The 17,578-nt window shown below is 35.1% G+C and overlaps 2 protein-coding genes and 1 long non-coding RNA gene across 6 annotated transcripts; all 3 read left to right on the forward strand.

The window, feature by feature from the left end:
* Positions 1-1,197: 1,197 nt before the first annotated feature.
* Positions 1,198-6,905, forward strand: LOC103719195 (Acyl-CoA N-acyltransferases (NAT) superfamily protein). The gene is made up of 2 exons (XM_008808320.5): positions 1,198-1,790; positions 6,534-6,905. Exons 1-2 carry the CDS (start codon positions 1,532-1,534, stop codon positions 6,758-6,760), a joined length of 486 nt encoding a protein of 161 aa, XP_008806542.1. The 5' UTR covers positions 1,198-1,531; the 3' UTR covers positions 6,761-6,905.
* Positions 6,906-9,898: 2,993 nt separating this feature from the next.
* On the forward strand, positions 9,899-16,191 carry LOC103719194 (Tetraspanin family protein). Of its 4 annotated transcripts, none has more exons than XM_008808317.4 (7): positions 9,899-10,081; positions 10,380-10,570; positions 12,716-12,815; positions 14,239-14,319; positions 14,416-14,520; positions 15,501-15,692; positions 15,782-16,191. In XM_008808317.4, exons 2-7 carry the CDS (start codon positions 10,404-10,406, stop codon positions 15,791-15,793), a joined length of 657 nt encoding a protein of 218 aa, XP_008806539.2. In that variant the 5' UTR covers positions 9,899-10,081; positions 10,380-10,403; the 3' UTR covers positions 15,794-16,191. The 4 variants fall into 4 exon arrangements, with proteins under 4 accessions (XP_008806539.2, XP_008806541.2, XP_038979671.1 ...); XM_008808319.4 differs by having other exon boundaries at positions 15,501-15,674; XM_039123743.2 differs by having other exon boundaries at positions 10,044-10,215.
* Positions 16,192-16,272: 81 nt separating this feature from the next.
* On the forward strand, positions 16,273-16,922 carry LOC148714230 (uncharacterized). Its single transcript, XR_015976112.1, has 3 exons — positions 16,273-16,414; positions 16,508-16,614; positions 16,702-16,922. It is a non-coding gene; the product is annotated as an uncharacterized LOC148714230 (long non-coding RNA).
* Positions 16,923-17,578: the final 656 nt, after the last annotated feature.

The raw sequence follows: 17,578 nt of genomic DNA on the forward strand, positions 1-17,578 counted from the left end.
ACTCCAATGTTCTAGATTTTCTCCTATTAAGTTAGATATCAACAAAACCTATAATTTAATCATAACACCCTACTATTTAAAAAAAAAATGACCAGGACAGGCTTGTCGTGAGCAAGTCGGACGGACCACCCTGTGTATAGGCCTACTCCACTCGAAGCTCGACCTCCACCTTCTTTACCTTCCTCTATGAGGTCGTCTCATCTCCTTCTCCTTTCTCGCCATAACATTATATTCAACTATGTCTTCTGCTATGTCAACAAGTTCTAAAAATGTTAGACCTCCTTCTCCTTCTTCGGCATCCCATCTCTGCCATGCTGACCCCCACCACCACTTCATCTCCAACCCTATGGATCAATTTGACTTCTGCCACCTCGCCAAATCCATAGCTAAGTTCGTCAAGGTTAAGTCCAAGCTCCATGATTGGCAACTAATTTGGCAACCTGTTCTCAATAAAATACCAGGAGTACCCTAGTCATGGGAAGGTAAGGATGTTTTTTTAGTTTTTCTACTTTCAAAAAATTATTGATGAAACATCCAATATATACTATAAAAATTAAATAATAGAAATGAATATTTAATGGTCAACTATATAACAATGATCGATTCAAAATGAAAATATGTACTTTACTTAAAGTCGAGTATAAACATCTAAATATGTTTTTACATGCAATTACTTTTTATTCTTTCAATCTTCCTAAGTTACAGAATAAGATGTCATATGCCAAGAGTTTACAAATTGAAGAATATATAAATAAAACTAATATTCTTTATAAATTTAGTTTGTTAAACTTTGAAGTGGAGAGAAAGAGGTATTTTTGAACCAAGAGATCAAGGTAAGATATTATATCATAGAACAAAGGTAATCATTTTCAGATCCTTTTCAACTTTAGACTAAAAATAAATTTGTTAAAATGTAAAGCTACGTGCATCATTATAACTAGTTTATAATAACCTAGTCATTTTTTTATAATATAATATATTATAATTACAATATATATCACCCTATAATATTTATAATCAATTAGATATATTCATAATTAGATCCTTTATCGTATATTTTAGCACGCTAATATAATAAAAAGTATCCAATTTTTCAGTGTCTTTACCGTAAGTGGAGCGAAAATATGAAGAAATGATTTGTTTATTTATCTTATTTCAAGGTTTTACCCCTACCATAAATAGGGCCCGGTTGGTACGGTTAGGGCGCGCCTCTGTGTCGTTTCTCTCTCTTTTGCTCTCCTAAACTCTTTTTATCTTCCGTTCGAGTGGTTTGGATAAAAGGAGGAGGAATCGAGCTGCGGCTTGGAGTGTTGAGGAGAAGGAAACGGAGAAAAAAGAGAGGCGATGTTCGTGTTTTTTTAATGGAATCCGATTCGAAGAGGCGGAAGAAGAGTAGGTTTGGGATTCTCTGACGTATCTTGGCTAGGCGATTGAGGGTTTGAGGGAGAGGGAACGGGGGGCGATTGAGGGTGTTTAGAGAAGTTGAGGCACTGGTTGAGAGGAGTTATCTGTTCGGTTAGCGTTGGACGGGATGGCGGGCGTAATCTCAGACTTAGATTTTCGCAGAGATTCTGAATCTGTAGAGGTGGTGGAGGAGATCGCGAGATTAGAAAGAAAGATTTTCCCCAAGCACGAGTCTCTCGCGAGATCATTCCTCGAGGAAGTAAGGAAGAAGAACAGTGGTCTGCTGTACCTTAAGATAGGAAAAGGAAAAGGAGAGGAAGAGATCGTGGGGTACGTCATGTACTCGTGGATCTCTTCTCTATGTGCCTCCATCACCAAACTCGCGGGTGAGCACTCGACCTTGGATTCCTCGTGATCTTTTTTTGTGGATTTTTTGGTTAATCAATGATTTTTTTTTTGGGATTATTTCTGGCCTAAAATAAAAATACTATGTGTGCTTCTTAAGTTGGTACTTAGCTGTTTTTGTAATCTGAGAATCTTGTTCTTGATTCATTAAAAAGTAATACGGAATTTTCTATGAAAGGGAAAAAAGGGGTGGCCCGGAAAGCATTGTTTGATTGTTAATTTAAAAAGTTTTGTGGAACTTAGAATTTTGCTTGGTCTTGTTCCTTCAACCGAGTTACCATTATTTCATTTTGTTTGGTGTAATGTTTTCATCATATTAGAACGGATGATTGTTGGGTGACATATATTAAGATTGTAGGAGTCCAAGAGTAGATATGGACTATGGAGTGGTTGATCTTATCTTAAAAAAATGAAGTGGTTGATATCTTTGTGACAATGACACTAGGACAGTTATATGCATGGAGACAGAGTAACAATCAGTACGATTATGATTGAAGGGTATAACCTGTAGTTCGAACTGAAGCAAACCCATCTTAGAAAGTCTATATTGATCTGATTCTTACTTGCTTTCAATTTGAAATCTTTGTTGAGCTAATTTGATGCTCATCATCGATGCTGCAATTCTAGAAGTGTTTTGTTTTCAAATTTTTGATTTTTATCGTCTCTTTTCAAAAAAAAAAAAAAAAAGAGATTGAGATGCATAATTTTGTTTATCGATGAGATTATCTTACTTATGCATCAAATCCATGGGCAGTGTTAATCTATTATAGTTGCATCCTTTAAAGACCATACACCATTGCTTCATTAAAAAGTACTGTCATCTCAGAGCTTAGACTACATACTCAACCAAAGAGGACTCCATCATAAGCTAACTTTCTAAAATTTGTAGATAGTAATCTGGCTTAATAATATTGGATGAGATGACATTACCTTACTGTTTTCCTGTTATGTAATAGATCTCTTCAATGCCCTCAAAGCGTGATATAAAAGGTCGGAGACCACTTATATATATACGTTCTCCTAATATACAACAATTTACAACATGTGGCATTCTATAGCTTTTTATCGACCATATACCACTGTAAAATTATGGATATCTAAAATAAAGTGAATTTATGAAGATGATATAATCAAGTGAGCCATCTCTATCTCATCAGTAGTAATCACAACATTTTTGTTGCTTTAGATAATACTTGATCAGATTGTTCATTATATTTTTGTGATATAAGATGAGTATGGTATATAACTTTCTTTTTGCATTGCTTACTAATCCAATCTACACACTTTTTCTATCTCCCAACCCTTTAAACACAATTAAGAGTGTATTGGTCTTGGACAACAATTTACTTCAGCTTATAATCAAGAGCCTGTGCCAGTATTGTGGGTACATTCATAGATTTTATCATTTTAAATTACAAATTAATAGTAAATTAAACAAATGTAAAAGATGATATGGATAAGTTTTTTGTAAGTATTTTCTGATCAATTTTATTGAACAACTAATCTGAATGCCATTTACTGTAGTTAGTCAAAATACTGTATTCATACCTGCTATTTACCCATGTTTAGCAAACTGCCACAATTCTGGTGAAAAATATCAAAAAATCTGCCCAAAGAAAAATTATTTTCCCAACTATTATATGATTAGAAGTTTAGAACATGTATGCCTTGATGTGCATACACTAGTTACAACTTACAATCAACCATATGATATTATGTATGTTCAGGACTACATTTTTATAATATCTTAAACCAGTTTTAAGAACAATATGTTACTTAATGTTTTTTTTTTAAAAAAAATCATTGCCCTATTGCTATGGCTAATTTTGGAGTCAATCTGTCCATGTGACAACATATTTATTTGCTACATTTGTAGATCTAGAAAAACAAAACTGCTTATTAAATGTTTTAGTTGATGACAGCATTTTTCCTCCAGCAAAATATCCTTGAGGGAAAGGTTTTCGATTTGCCTTATCTTGAGATATTCCTGTACACAACAGTTTTTTTTGAGATTGGTATTGATGTATATGAATGTAAACTCAGTGTTTTTTTTTTTGTAGATATACTGTCATTGACTTCTTGTTATTACTAAACAACTTCAAGGAAGAAAGTCTGTGCCACAGTTATCCCATTATAGTATCTTAACCCAAACACCTTCCATGACCTAATTTTGTTGGATTCAAATATCTAACTTGATCCAAGTGATAAGCACCCTAAAGGGTCCGTTCAGTTTTATGAAAGTGGAATTAGAAGTCACGAATGTCAATTAAGAAGTCTGCGTTTTGGATTGGATGTAAGTCAAGGAAGTTTAAGTTTTGCCTCCCACCTTTCAGAAGTGATGTAAGTTAAAAAACCTGATATCACTTTCAGAAGTAAAAGAATGCTTGATCTTTTTTTAAAACTTTTCACCACATTTGAACATAGATGATTATGGTTTGTCATAAATAAAAAACTGTTAGTCACAGTTCACAATGTTTGACTACTGGTTGCCATAACCACAGATTATATAGTTGACCATTTTACTATTGCCAACTCTGTAGATTCCTGGTATTTAAACCCATATCGGTCGGGGCGGGGTCATCCTAACAACAAGGATAGTTTAGCATCTTCGTGAATCACTGGACCATCAGTTTTTAATTTTTATTTTTGTTGTCTGTTGTTTCTAGTGAATGTTTAGAAGGTTTCTAGAGTTTTTTTTGTCATATTTTAGGATTAAGGTGGGTTTTTAAACCAATGATGGGTTAATGCCACCACTAATGGTATTGGCACAACTGCTTTGTTTAAAAACGAGTACCTTAGGTTCTTCGTATCCCCTCCTTTCTCTCTCCCCTCTCTCTCTCTCTCTCTCTCTCTCTCTCCCCCCCCCCCCCTCTCTCTCTCTTTTATTAGAAAACAGGAGGCAGAGCCTCAGGCTCTTTTTTTTTTTCACCAGATACCAGCTCTATCCTAGTTGGTACGAGCTGACCTAGCCATTGACTCAGTGGGTCCTGGCTGGTACCAACCAGGATAGACTAAGACACCTTTGTCATCGTAGATCCAGGATCCTGTAGCCAGGACCCAAATCTCTCATCGGTTTGATCCAGGATGGTCAAGACAGATTGGGACGTAGCTAGTCCTGAATCCCTGGCTGGTATACTTGCCAGACAGACATGTGACTTGGTCAGATCAACTCAGATAGGCCACTTACTGGGTCATCCTATCTATCCTTTTGGCTAATCATCATTTCTTTGAATCTTTAAGAGCTTGACTGAGTCAACTAACTCAGACAGTTTGTACTAACTTGTTTCTCTACTTCTAAGATGAGTTCTAGCAAGTCTTTTAATTGCCTGGCAGCTGAATTATTGGGTAATTTAAGCTAGACAAATTTCACATTGTACACTTGTAATAAAAAAGAGCTAAAATGAGAATTTTCAGATGCCTCATAGAGTCATGGTAAATTTAGGCAGAGTAGATGAGGAATAGCATGTCAGGGAAGGCATTGGAGTTGCTTAAAGACAAAGTGTCGAGATGGTATGGGCATCTGGAACAATGGGAGGAGGGATGTGGTAAGGTGAGATGCACTTGTTTTTTCGAGGGTCTAAAACAAGGGGAAGAGCTATGCTAGCCGAAGGTAGATTTAGTAGGATAATTGGCAAACGAGGATCTAAAAGATGGTAGTTGCGATGCAGTTGATAGTGATGGTTGCTGTTACCATTTCTCAATTATTCCCTCCTCTTTCCTCTGATCCATGCTTCAGATAGTAAGAATGGGTAGTTAGTTTTTTTGGAAAGTGATGGTAACTTAAATACCTCTAATCTTTCAGGCTTCAGTGAACACTAAAATCAGAAGGGCACCAAGTGAACAACTAGACACCACGACCTGTTGTCTTTTTCTTATGACACAATTTAGGGTCTATATGGGCCAAATGCACCCAATCAAAATGCTCTTTAATTGTAAGTTGATTCCAAGTGCTCACTATCTCCTGCTGACACTTAATCTTAGCCCATGTTTTATGTAAACCGTGGAGAAACCATCACAATCAAGGTGTAGAATATTAGTTTTGGAGCTTGTTAATCCAGGATCTGACGTATTCCAGCTGATATGGACTGAAAACGGTCCTTAGGCCTCATGAGCAGTTTTATCTGGTTCCATTAGTTTTAGATGATTGAGACAGGGTCTACTTACATAAATGTTTCAGTTATGATGTACTATATTCAATCAAATACTTTATGTTCTAACAAAAATATGGGATCAAGAGCAGTTCAAAACATTAACATTCCTTTTCAATAAAAAAACCACTAAAATTTCAGCTCTCCTGCTTTGGACAAAGTTTGAACTATGATCAATATGGTTAAATATTGACATATGATTAATTCTCACAAAATAATTTGCAAGGTGCTTAATTTTGGTTTTTATGCTTGTGTGAGTGGTGATGGGGCACTAAATCCAATGATGGTCATCCTTATTAGTCACCCAGAAATCCAAATGACCTTCCAACATTTGTACTTTTGTGAGTGAACTGTTGTTATTACTGGAACAGTTTTGACGCAAACTGATCAGAAATAGGAAAGGAGGGGAGCTAGAGGGTTTAGATAGAGATTATGTTCTCATTTGTTTCCATGCATAAGAAATCTGCTGTTTTATTCTCAGACATCATTTGTTTGGTTACAGCTTATATTTGGAGTAAGTGTTGTAATTTTCGTGTCCATCCTAAGTGTCCTAATTTTCATGTTGGTCTTATATAGTGAAGGAAAATCATAGAAGGCAGGGTCATGGAGAAGCTTTGTTGAAAGCAGCTATTCAAAAATGTAGAACAAGGAAAGTTCAACGAATTTGCCTTCATGTTGATCCTATGAGAACTCCTGCAGTTTCTCTCTACAATAAGATTGGCTTTCAAATTGATGAGTTTATTGAGTGTTACTATTCTCCAGAAAGAAATGCCTATAGGATGTACTTGGATTTCAATGATTGATGTTATTCTTATTTATATTTGTAGCGTTATTAATCTCAACTGTATAATTGACTCAAATTCTTTATTTGATTGAATTGTAACATCAATTTTTCTATTACATTGTTTTGAGAAATAGTATGGAAGTGCCAACATCTAGTTCCCAGAACCTTCTACCAGAGTGCGTGGTGGATATTGGTGTCAACCAGAAGATCACCCAAACCCCATTGGTTTCTTTTCTTCCAAATTGTTGTTTCATTGTGGGAAATTTTGTCGCATTATTCACCCAAGCATTCAGGAAACTGAATGGATGTTTCTGTCCAACGGTGGGATGGCAAGTGGTCTGGTCATGGTAAAATGCAATTACCTAGTGAGGTGATATGCAATCTCCGATTTCGCTACATCCTTCTGCAAACTTGAATTTTTGATTAGATATTTTCTGAGTTTATTCCAATTAATTTTGTGAGTTTATCCTAATTTATCTTCGGTAACCAGTCATACAAAGACTGATTTTTCTAGCAGGGGAACATTTGATTCTTTAATTTGGACATAGCATATTTATTGGGCAGAAGAAAATGGGAATCTTGTTGAGGTCTGCCCCTTGATTGACAACTTTTATCTGTTTAGTGAGATGATTGAAAATGGGAAATTTTGTCGCCTTATTCACCCAAGCATTTTAGAAACTGAAAGGATGTTTGTGTCCAACTTTGGGATGACAAGTGGTCTGGTCATGGTAAAATGCAATTACCTAGTGACATGATAAGCAATCTCTGATTTCGCTGCATCCTTCTGCAACTTGAATTTCTGACTAGATATTTTCTGAGTATTTTCCAATTAATTTTATCAGTTTATCCTAATTTATCTTCGGTAGCCAGTCATACAAAAGACTGATTTTTCTAGCTGGGGGGCATTTGATTCTGTATTTGGAAATAGCATATTTATCGGGCAGAAGAAAATGGGAATCTTATTGGGGTCTCTGCTTCTTGGTTTCTTTTTCGAAACCTGACGTGTCTTTGAAAATCAATCTAATCTTCCTCTTTTACCGGCACTATGTCTTTCGAGAGTTTTTTCTACATAAAGAGAGTTTTTCCATTTTTCAACTTTTTGTTTTTATTTTTTTTCTTTTCTAAGCATTTAAAGAAGATGGTTAGGCCAAATCTGCTTAGTCATCGTGCTCGTTAGAGGAGGATCAAGCTAAGTCGGGTTGTTGTATTTGGAGGATGAGATCGCTGCAGACCTGCACGTAGGAGGCAAATTATGTTCTTAGGGTAATGTATATCACACATTTCGATCTAGGCAAATTTTTCAAACTTCTAATTTTATTTTAGTAAATTATTTTTTCATAATATTTTTGTAAAATAAAAATATAGTAGTTTCTAGATAAAATATTTTTAACATATTCAAATCATCAACTTATCACGGGCCATCCTTGAAAGGTTCACAAATTTATTTTGTTGAAACCTCGGGTAATGGAACTAGCATTCATGGTAAAGCATCAGCAATGGGGCTTGCCAGGGTACTTCATGGAGACTTTCGCGTATATGCGTGTCTGTGTGTATATATATGAGCTGAGTTGGACGGTATACTTTAACTCCTTGAAAAGAAACTAGCATTTGTAAATCAATGATTAGCTATCAAAATCCAAATCAGTTAGCACTATAAATACTATTCCATTTCTATACCAACTTAATGTATAGGTTAGAGGCTATTCAGCTATATATGAATTTTTGTTTCTAGGTATTAGTTGCAGTGTTAATCATATTTAATGGTTTAGATTTTAAATTCTGATAGCGTATCATTGATTTTTAAAATTATTAGCTTCTTTTTCATAAAGTTAGCTCAAAGAATGTAGTCCAACTTACACATACGGTCTCTCTATGAGAAAAATTCATTCTCAAGGTTGGGCATCCAAGATCATCTTAGGGCCGGTATTGAGCTCAAATTTGGAGACAAGAAAATCTCTTAGTCCAGAAAAAATGGTATGCCAATATACTATTAATATATCAATATAAAATATATTATATTTATATTACATATACATATATTGTATCTATGACAAATATTGTGTTATAATAATCATATTGTTGTCCTATCATTATTCAAGTATAATTTTAAATTATAATGGAAACATGTTATTTTACTATGTATTTATATTATAAAACTATTTAACATATTGCTTCTGTTTCCCTATTTTCTTAATAAAAATAAATATTAGTACCAAACAATAATAATATATTAAAGTATAAATATTAATTCTATAATAATAATTAATATATTTTTTTAATACAATTAATAAGTTTATTTTTATGAAATATATTAATAAATATATTAATATTTTATTAAAATATATTTTATATAATTAATAAATATATTTTAATGGAATATAATAAGAATAGTTTTGGTATTATATAGTCGATGATTTTGGATTTTCATGGAATTCTAAATAGATTACTCGTGGATATTTGGAAATTTGTAATTATTGAAATATATAATACCAAATACAATGATTTTAGATTATTAGAGATCAAATTACTTTGGAAAAAAATTATCAATGATGTAAGATTATTTTGGCGATCCTATTTTTTTTTTTTTTTGCTAGTAAAAAAAGGAAAGAAGGAGGAAGGGACAAGCCCACCCCTGCGTAGTAGCCCCCACTGGGCCCCCACCCTACCAGTGGGTAAACTAAAAAAAGCTCACTCGTTTCAAGAAAGGCTCTATTGCCTTATGGCATAAGATTTCTTAGGTAAACCAATTGAGCCCATACTATCACTTATCCATGTTTCCAACAAAGCTGTGTTTCAATGGTTAAATATATTCAAATTTAATTATAAGCATCATGTATTGTTTGTCGGTCCTAATAAATTTGTATTGTAATATTTTTTAGTTCATATAAATTATAAATTAGATCCGTGACACCATTTCTATATTTCATCTAAAAAACTAATCAAAAAATATTATTTAAATTTTTTAATTTTGTATAAGTACTCAAAGCATGTCTCCGCATCGAATGATCAAGATCCTACAGAAAAAACGGTCTTCGTCAATCACAGCCGTTAAATATCAACAACATGGATGAACAGTGATGAGCAGGAGACAGAGGAGCTGTCCCTGTCAGCCATGGCCCCAGCCAAGAGCATGGACAAACCTTCAACAGCGAAGCTTGGGTTCTGCGTCCACGCGTTAAAAATCCAGGCCATGTGTACCAATAGCGTGTGCGAACTTTCTTCTTCTTTTCTGGCATCGGAGGTGGCGGCCAAGCCAGCGTGCCCTTGGATCCCTTCTCCTGGATTCCCCTTCTCCTGTCCTTAGTCTTCTTCTTTTTAGATATAGAAAGAAGAAATTTCGGTAATTTCCGCCTTGCTCTTCTGATTTTCGTCTGATTCTGGCTGATTCTATTCGATTTTTTGCTTAAAAATTGAGCTTTGTTGCTGGTGCTGGCTTTCTATTTAGCTTTTTACATATAGAAAGAAGAAGTTTTGGTAAATATTAGCTTGTTCTTCCATTTTTGGCTTAGGTTTGGCTTTAATTCTATCTCTTATATATATAGAAGAAACTTGTTGGTAGATATCACCTTGTTCATCTGATTTTCTTCCATTTTTTTGTTAAGAATTTGATTTTGATATTTTTTCTCATTCTGTTGTAGGGATCGGAGGAGGAGGTGGGAAGGATGGGGAGAATGGTGAGGAGTTGCCTGCAATCGCTGCTGAAGCTGGTGAATTCGGTGATTGGATTGGTGGGGATGGGGATGATCCTCTACTCTTTTTGGATGATCAGGGTTTGGTTCCGGCAGGTCGGTACCTTCTGGGCCGCCGGACCCGATTCCACCCCTCCATGGTTTCTCTCCTCCCCCTCTCCTCTCTCTTCGCTTGCTTCTTAGTTTCTCGACCAAAGCATTTAATATTCCTTCCTGTTGTCCCTTTTAGGAATTTATTTGTGTTCTGCGATTAAAAATAATGCCTACTTGAAAAGAAGATTTAGTAGTTAGCTTTCTCGATTTATTATGTTGGCTATATACTTTTTTTTTAGTGATTGATTTGGGTTGGAAATTAGAGTCTGGTTTGCTTTCGAATAAAATGGATCTGGAAGTGGACTTATGTATATGTTACTTTGAGTCAGTTCATATTATATGGATTTGGGTGGGGCCTCTTGTTAAGGGAGGAATAAATAACTTACCTTTTAATCAGGGGAAAGGAGGTGTTTCTGATGGTTCTTGATTGCAGGGAAACAACTTTTTTGCCTCTGATTCTATTAAAAAGTAGATTTCTTTTTCTCTTTGTTCTCTTTAAAGAATCATTTGGAATGACTTTGCCCTCGAATAACATCAGATAGGTAGGCCATATCAAAATGAGATCAAGTATTTTATGTGCATTAAGTTATTTGTTTCTGAGTAATTGCAGTTCACCTAGAGGAACTCCAATCTGCCTGTTTCTCTACTTGGATAAACTTTTTGTGGCTTCCCTCTTTCCCCCTTTCCTCTTGCTCTCTGTCGTAGACATTCTTAGTGCAGCTTCTCTTGCTACATTTTCAATGTAATTCATTTATGAAAATTCTTATTTTCCAAGATAATCTGTTGAATCCTGCTTGTTGGAGGGCAGTGGCGAGCCTTCTAGTTATGACTAATAGGAAAATGTATGTGGCCCCGTTTATATTATGTTCCATCTTCCCCGTTAGGATTGAGCATTTTCTTTGTGATATGGTAGATAATAGATGTCCATATCTGTCCTCATACAGAGGATGATGATGATATGGTTATCTTATATATATATATGGAACATAAATCACTAAGGTGATTGATCATGTGTTCTCAGTTAAATGGAGGAATCATGTATATTCCAAACTCACTCTGGTGATTGTCTTGTGAAAATGTTCAATAACTATGTTGTCCATCAGAAGACTGGAATGTGGTGCCTTTACATGCCAATACATACCCTTGTATGAACTATATTCAGCTGGGAGCTTTGCCCTCTGAGCAACTTCTGCTATGGGGAACATGAATTTTGTTATGTGCTTGTAAATTATTTTTTTTTACCTTTGGTTTTAATCCTTCTAGAAAACCAATATGTTCTTTACATAGGAAAGGAAGATAACGATATGACACCCAGGTTATCATTTTGAAGTAGGAGAAGCTGTCTTATGGGAACTTTGATTTGAAACTGATTCACCGAGGATCATCTTACAATTTCAGTGATATGCTTCAATTTGTTTGCATGTATGAAGTTGGCAACTTTTTTGGAGACTAAGTGGTTGATATACAATTCCATTGATGGTTGATGAAGAGAAGCATCCTTTTTTTTTAAATGTCATGATAGCCTTTCATTTTCCATGGAGATCACTAGTCCTTATAAATATTAAGCAGAGGTTTATGATTTACTGCTGTTTATATGTTAAGGAAATTACATTCTCCTCGATTTTGTCACTAAATAATGATATTTACCTATGCAATATAATGCTAGTGAGAAATGCAAAAACCATGGTCAAATTTCTTTCAACTCTCTCTATAGGATAGAGACTATTTTTCTGGTTATAGTAGGAGAGCTTTTGGGATATGATCTTATGTTTTGGGTGATGTTTACTTTTTTCTGGTTCTTATGCCAGTCATTTCTGTCGTCTGAGCATCATTCTTCCATTATTGTTTGTTTAACTTTCTTTATCAGCTAATATTTTGTAAGAAAAATAGCCTCCTTGGGAGATGCAAACTCTAATTATGACTACACTAGACAGTGGATTACTACTATTAAAGCTCAATATTTCTTATATTGCTATACCTATGCAAGTCTATTCTTGTGAAGGGGGTGAATACGTCGTGCTTGTATAAGTCACCTCAAGTTTATTGCCTTTTCATGATAGTGGACATAATTATTCTCTGTTTGCCAGTATTTAAAATTTGACATGCATTGTCAAGCATTACATAATCTTTTTTATTCCTACTATGCATTTACTTGTGATTTTTCTCTTAGCTGGTTATTTATAAACTTGCAGGTTCATTTATACTTTTCTAGGTCTTGGAGTAACTTTTTGCTTGATAACTTGCTCTGGCCATGTTGCTGCAGAAACAGCTAATGGTCATTGCCTTTCTTGTGTATCCTTTTTTCTGTGAGTTAATTTGAAATCCTTCTGTTGTTTAACTTGAATGTACTTCGAATAGACCATAAGATTTAGCTTTATCTTTGTTTTTATCATTGAGAAGAATCATATTTTTAATTGTGTTTATTATTTCATGCATGGATATTATATGATAATAAACTCATGCAAGGTCCACTTGCATTACACGCTAGAAAATCAAGTGGCCATGGAAAAAATTGCAGTATAGGTTTTTTTGGGTAACCATGATATCTGCTTTAACTAAAAAGAATAGGTTTCCAAACGAATTTTAACTTTATTTTCACTTCCTCATTTAGTTGATTTAAGTAAGTTGAGAAATCAGGGCAGAGAGCTTGGTTGCATGTTTGTTATATATTGAGTTTTAAAATTTTAAATGATCATTAGGAATGATCTGTATATGAGTTGAACTGGAATCCTGTTTGGCAATGTAAAATAAAAACAAAAAATAAAAAGGCACCAGTTCATGAGGCTCTTGCCACTTTCGGATCTGGGGAGGATCATATGTATGCAGCCTTACCCCTGCATGTGGAAAAGATGTTTCCATGTTTAGACCCTGACATCCAGGTCATAATGGAGCGACCTTGCCATTGCACCAAGGCCAACTCTCCCTATGTGGCAAAGTATGCAACAAATATTGGATGATGCTAATGAATTTAGGATTGCATCTACATGATCTGAATTTAATGAACAGAACTGCAGGTAATTTAACTACTGCAAGTAGCTTTACTTTGCAGCTTGTTTGTTGAGATAGTTTTAAATTTTGTCTTTAAATTCCGAGGGAGAGAAACAAAGTATATGATGCTCCTTTTGGTGTAAATGCTCTTTCCCTTAGAGCTGTGTTTATTTGTTATATAATCGATTAAAAGGAATTCAGAATTGGATGTTTTATTCATAAATGGAATGTTAGATCAGAAGTTTGACACATCTAAACATATGATTAGATCTAGTTGTCAATGTTATTAGAAGTAGACCAAGTTATGTGGGATTTCATGATATACTCAATGAGGTTCACAGCCATATCACTTGTCTGATCTGAGTTTCTCTCTTTGATATTCACTTTTTCTATAAAACAATTGGCAATATAACATATACTAACATGCCATCAGACTGTACCACTTTCACTGCTTAATGGAAATTTGTTACTCACTATATCAAAGATTTTAAAGCGATAGAACCTTATTTGCCACATAGTCTCTGTTATCATCTATCTTCACCTTTCTTTTCTAGATACATGCATCGCTGGAAGCAATTGGTGATTATGCTACCATAATGTTGCTACAGCATTCAAATAGGCATTGTATGGTTTCAAAATGTTATACAAGATTCAATTTTCATTTCTTTAAACATGAAATTGATGTAAAGATATGGTATAAACTTTTTATCCTTAAACGGGTGTTTAGTACATGGTGTTAGTCTTTTTGCTTGTCATGCTGGAGGCTGCAATTACTGCAGATGTATTTCTGAACAAAGACTGGGAAGAGGTACCTTTCTCCTGATGTATTTGATTCCTATAATCTTTAACTGTGATGGATGCTTGATGTTATTGATGTTTTCAATTGGCCGCGGTCTTTTGACAGGATTTCCCGGAGGATCCAACTGGGAGACTGAATGATTTCAAGAATTTTGTAAAAAGAAACTTTGAGATGTGCAAATGGGTAGGCTTGGTGATTATTGCTGCACAGGTGTGTTGTTCATACTAGTACATGCATGTGCATGTGGCAAATATAATTGTTTTTAATGAAATATATGCCTTCTATTTCTTCTTTTTCAGACATACCCTTTATTGAATGTTTATACTGCATAACTGAAGCGTCAAGACCTATTGTTGTTGCTTTTTGAATTCTTTATGAATATTTGGTTCTCAGTCAACGAATGCTACAAATATCTTTTGTTTGTGACTGAGAAAATTTTTAGGTCTCAGTCAAAGATTGCTGCAAATATCTTTTCTTTGTGACTGAAAGAAAATTTTTACTCGAGGATTTGGCTCTAGTTTTTGTATATAGCTCATTAAAAGCATATCTAATTCCAGGTGATGGAGTCCGATAAGATCAATGATGTAGATGTGAACCATTTATTTAGTCTGTTGCCTTGACACATGAACTGTTTTGTTAATTCTTATTCCCTGATGCGGTAGCCATCTGGAGAAAAATTTCTAGTACAAAATAATACTTTGCAAAAAGTCATCGGTTTCTAGAGACAGAAGAATCTGTGTTCTGATAACTCGTGATAACATGTCCTGGTCGCATGATCGGTTGATCTATTTTTTCTTCCTTTCTGCTGACCGTCTGTCAAATTCTTCTAAGTGCTGAACTGCAGAAGTATCTATGATTCTCTATATGCCTGCTCGATTTACTAATGTAAACTTCTATTTAACATATATTTTCCATTTTGTCTCATTCTTTTCAAGCATTTCTAAGTGTCAACCATCTCCTGGACGTAGCCTGTTATGCTTCTAAAGTTTCACTTTCTACAAACAAATGCTAAACATCACTAGTATCACTGCTTTACTGCCTTAAGAAGAAACCATCAACTTATCTCTGAAGCTATTTATTTGTGTTTCATTCCTGTAGTTAACCAACTTCATTACAATGATTATTTAGAATCAAAGGGTTTTAATTCATTTAATTATTGCTAATGGCAAATATTTTACCTCTATATCCAGGCATTATCCATCTTCCTGGCCATAATTATCAGGGCTCTTGGTCCAGACTGTGCAAGCTACTATGACAGTGACGATGACTATGTACCTGCTAGGCTTCCTCTCTTGAAAAATCATGTTCAGCGTACTCCATACATTGTTGATCCTCATGTCTCTTCCAGAAATGATTCTTGGAATGTGAGTATTCTTAAGCAGGTTAGATATCATTGGGCAAGAGCCATAGTTTGTTTCGTAAATATTACCAGCTCTACTGTGGAATTATAGTACATGTCTCTGTTTCACAGGTTAACAGGTGAAACCACATTGTCAACAGAAGAATGGATCTTGGCAGTTAATATCTTTGCATAGTGGTTGTCTCCTGTCACTCAACTGATATTTGAATTATTTATCTTATAAGCAGTAAGAGAAACTATTGCAGATGGTTGGAGTATCCAAATGCAAGTAAACGTTGTCTATTTGCAACTTATGCTGTCATATACCCTATTCATTATATACAGCATGATAGGGTTGCCTGTTATATGTTAAAAACATTACATGCTAGTGAGAGAGGTAATGGATTGCTATTACCCTAGCCATGGATGCAGCATAAAATGAGTGTCAGGATGTATTCTGCTCTAGTGTGCATGACCCTGTATAGGAATTGGACGTGACACCCTATTTTGTGGAATAATAAGAGTTATATGGTTCATCAAAATGAGTCATCTGGTTCCATACTTATAATGGTGCTTGCCATGGCATTGCAATTTCAGATTGCCTTTTCTTCAAGCAACTAGTTCGGCACTTTTCCATTACGATTTCAGTTTGATATCTGACACTTGGACATGTGTTTATTTAAGTCTGGATTTTTCGAGCAGGATGGCGTCACAAATGAAGTGTGTTTAATTATGTGACAAGGAGCCAAAACATTCTTCTCTCAGGTAGCTGATTATAATACTCGTTGGCTTTTGAGATGCTTAATTCTTTCCCCAGCTCTTTGGCTCCAACTGAGTTTGCCAGCACCGATATCGCAGCACTTTATCAGGATAAACAAGAGAAAGATACTTCTGTTTTGGAACATCAATGGGATGACATTTTGATGTTGTATTTGGGATCCAATCCATGCCAAACTTATATTTAGGCAAGGTCCCAGTGCAGGTATCTTTCTAAGGAAAATTTCTTGCTTCCTGAGAGCTATTTAAGTTTAACTTGGTAATGTATGTTCCAGGATCTGCCAATCTCCGGCGAGATATAAGAGCCAACTTGGACAGAGGAAATAAAAATGAAAGGAATCTCCCTTTTCGCAAAGAAAGATATTGTGTTATTTTCTTTCTTGTTCCTTTGTGCTTATTTTTCACAATTATGTTATTTCTCCATCTGAGGGGGGTGAAAACAGCTTTTCTATGGACACCAAAGGATCTTCTGTGACAGTTTCTTCTGACCTTTCAATCACATTGCATGCTCCAGTTTTATTTCATTTCTTTGCAGTATCGACATCTTAGAACAGAGATCAAAAATCCTTTGCAACAAAATAATATAGGGTCAAGGTGGGCCTGAAAGTTAGGTTAATATCTTGCGTACATGAAAATTCAAAATTTCATGTGCCGTTGGAGAAGAAGGTTCCCAGGTTTCTCCAGCATAGCTCTAAAAACGAAGAGCCATATTACAAAAGAAAAATTACAAGAGGCTTCAGATTATCTTTGTATAAGCTACGTACTTGTACTGTTAACGTGATTTAAAATTGCGTTTTCCCGTTATGCATGATAGAGTGAGCATCAATATAAGCTCATCAGAGCTCCTACAGAGTGATCAAGTTGCTATGACCAAACGCTGGGTGAGATGACTAACCGTAACACCCACTGATGTGCATTGCATCGACAACACATCTCGATCAATTTGTTTCTGCGGAGGAGCGAAGAAAAGTTCATCAAGAAATCCTATCCTTGAAGTTCAAGCTACTCAATCGGAGGGAAATAAAGAGCTTTATAAAAGCGTATGAAATAGCGCATGCAGGGGACATAAAGAGAATGAATTCAATACTCTTTCACAAGAATTGTTGGTCTCCTTATAAATCAGAATTACAAATTAATATACTCAGGCCGGCC

Source organism: Phoenix dactylifera, chromosome 3 (assembly GCF_051530095.1).
Source record: "Phoenix dactylifera cultivar Ajwa chromosome 3, Ajwa_hap1_PhDact_Kaust_v1.1, whole genome shotgun sequence".
Classification (NCBI taxonomy): Eukaryota; Viridiplantae; Streptophyta; class Magnoliopsida; order Arecales; family Arecaceae; genus Phoenix; species Phoenix dactylifera.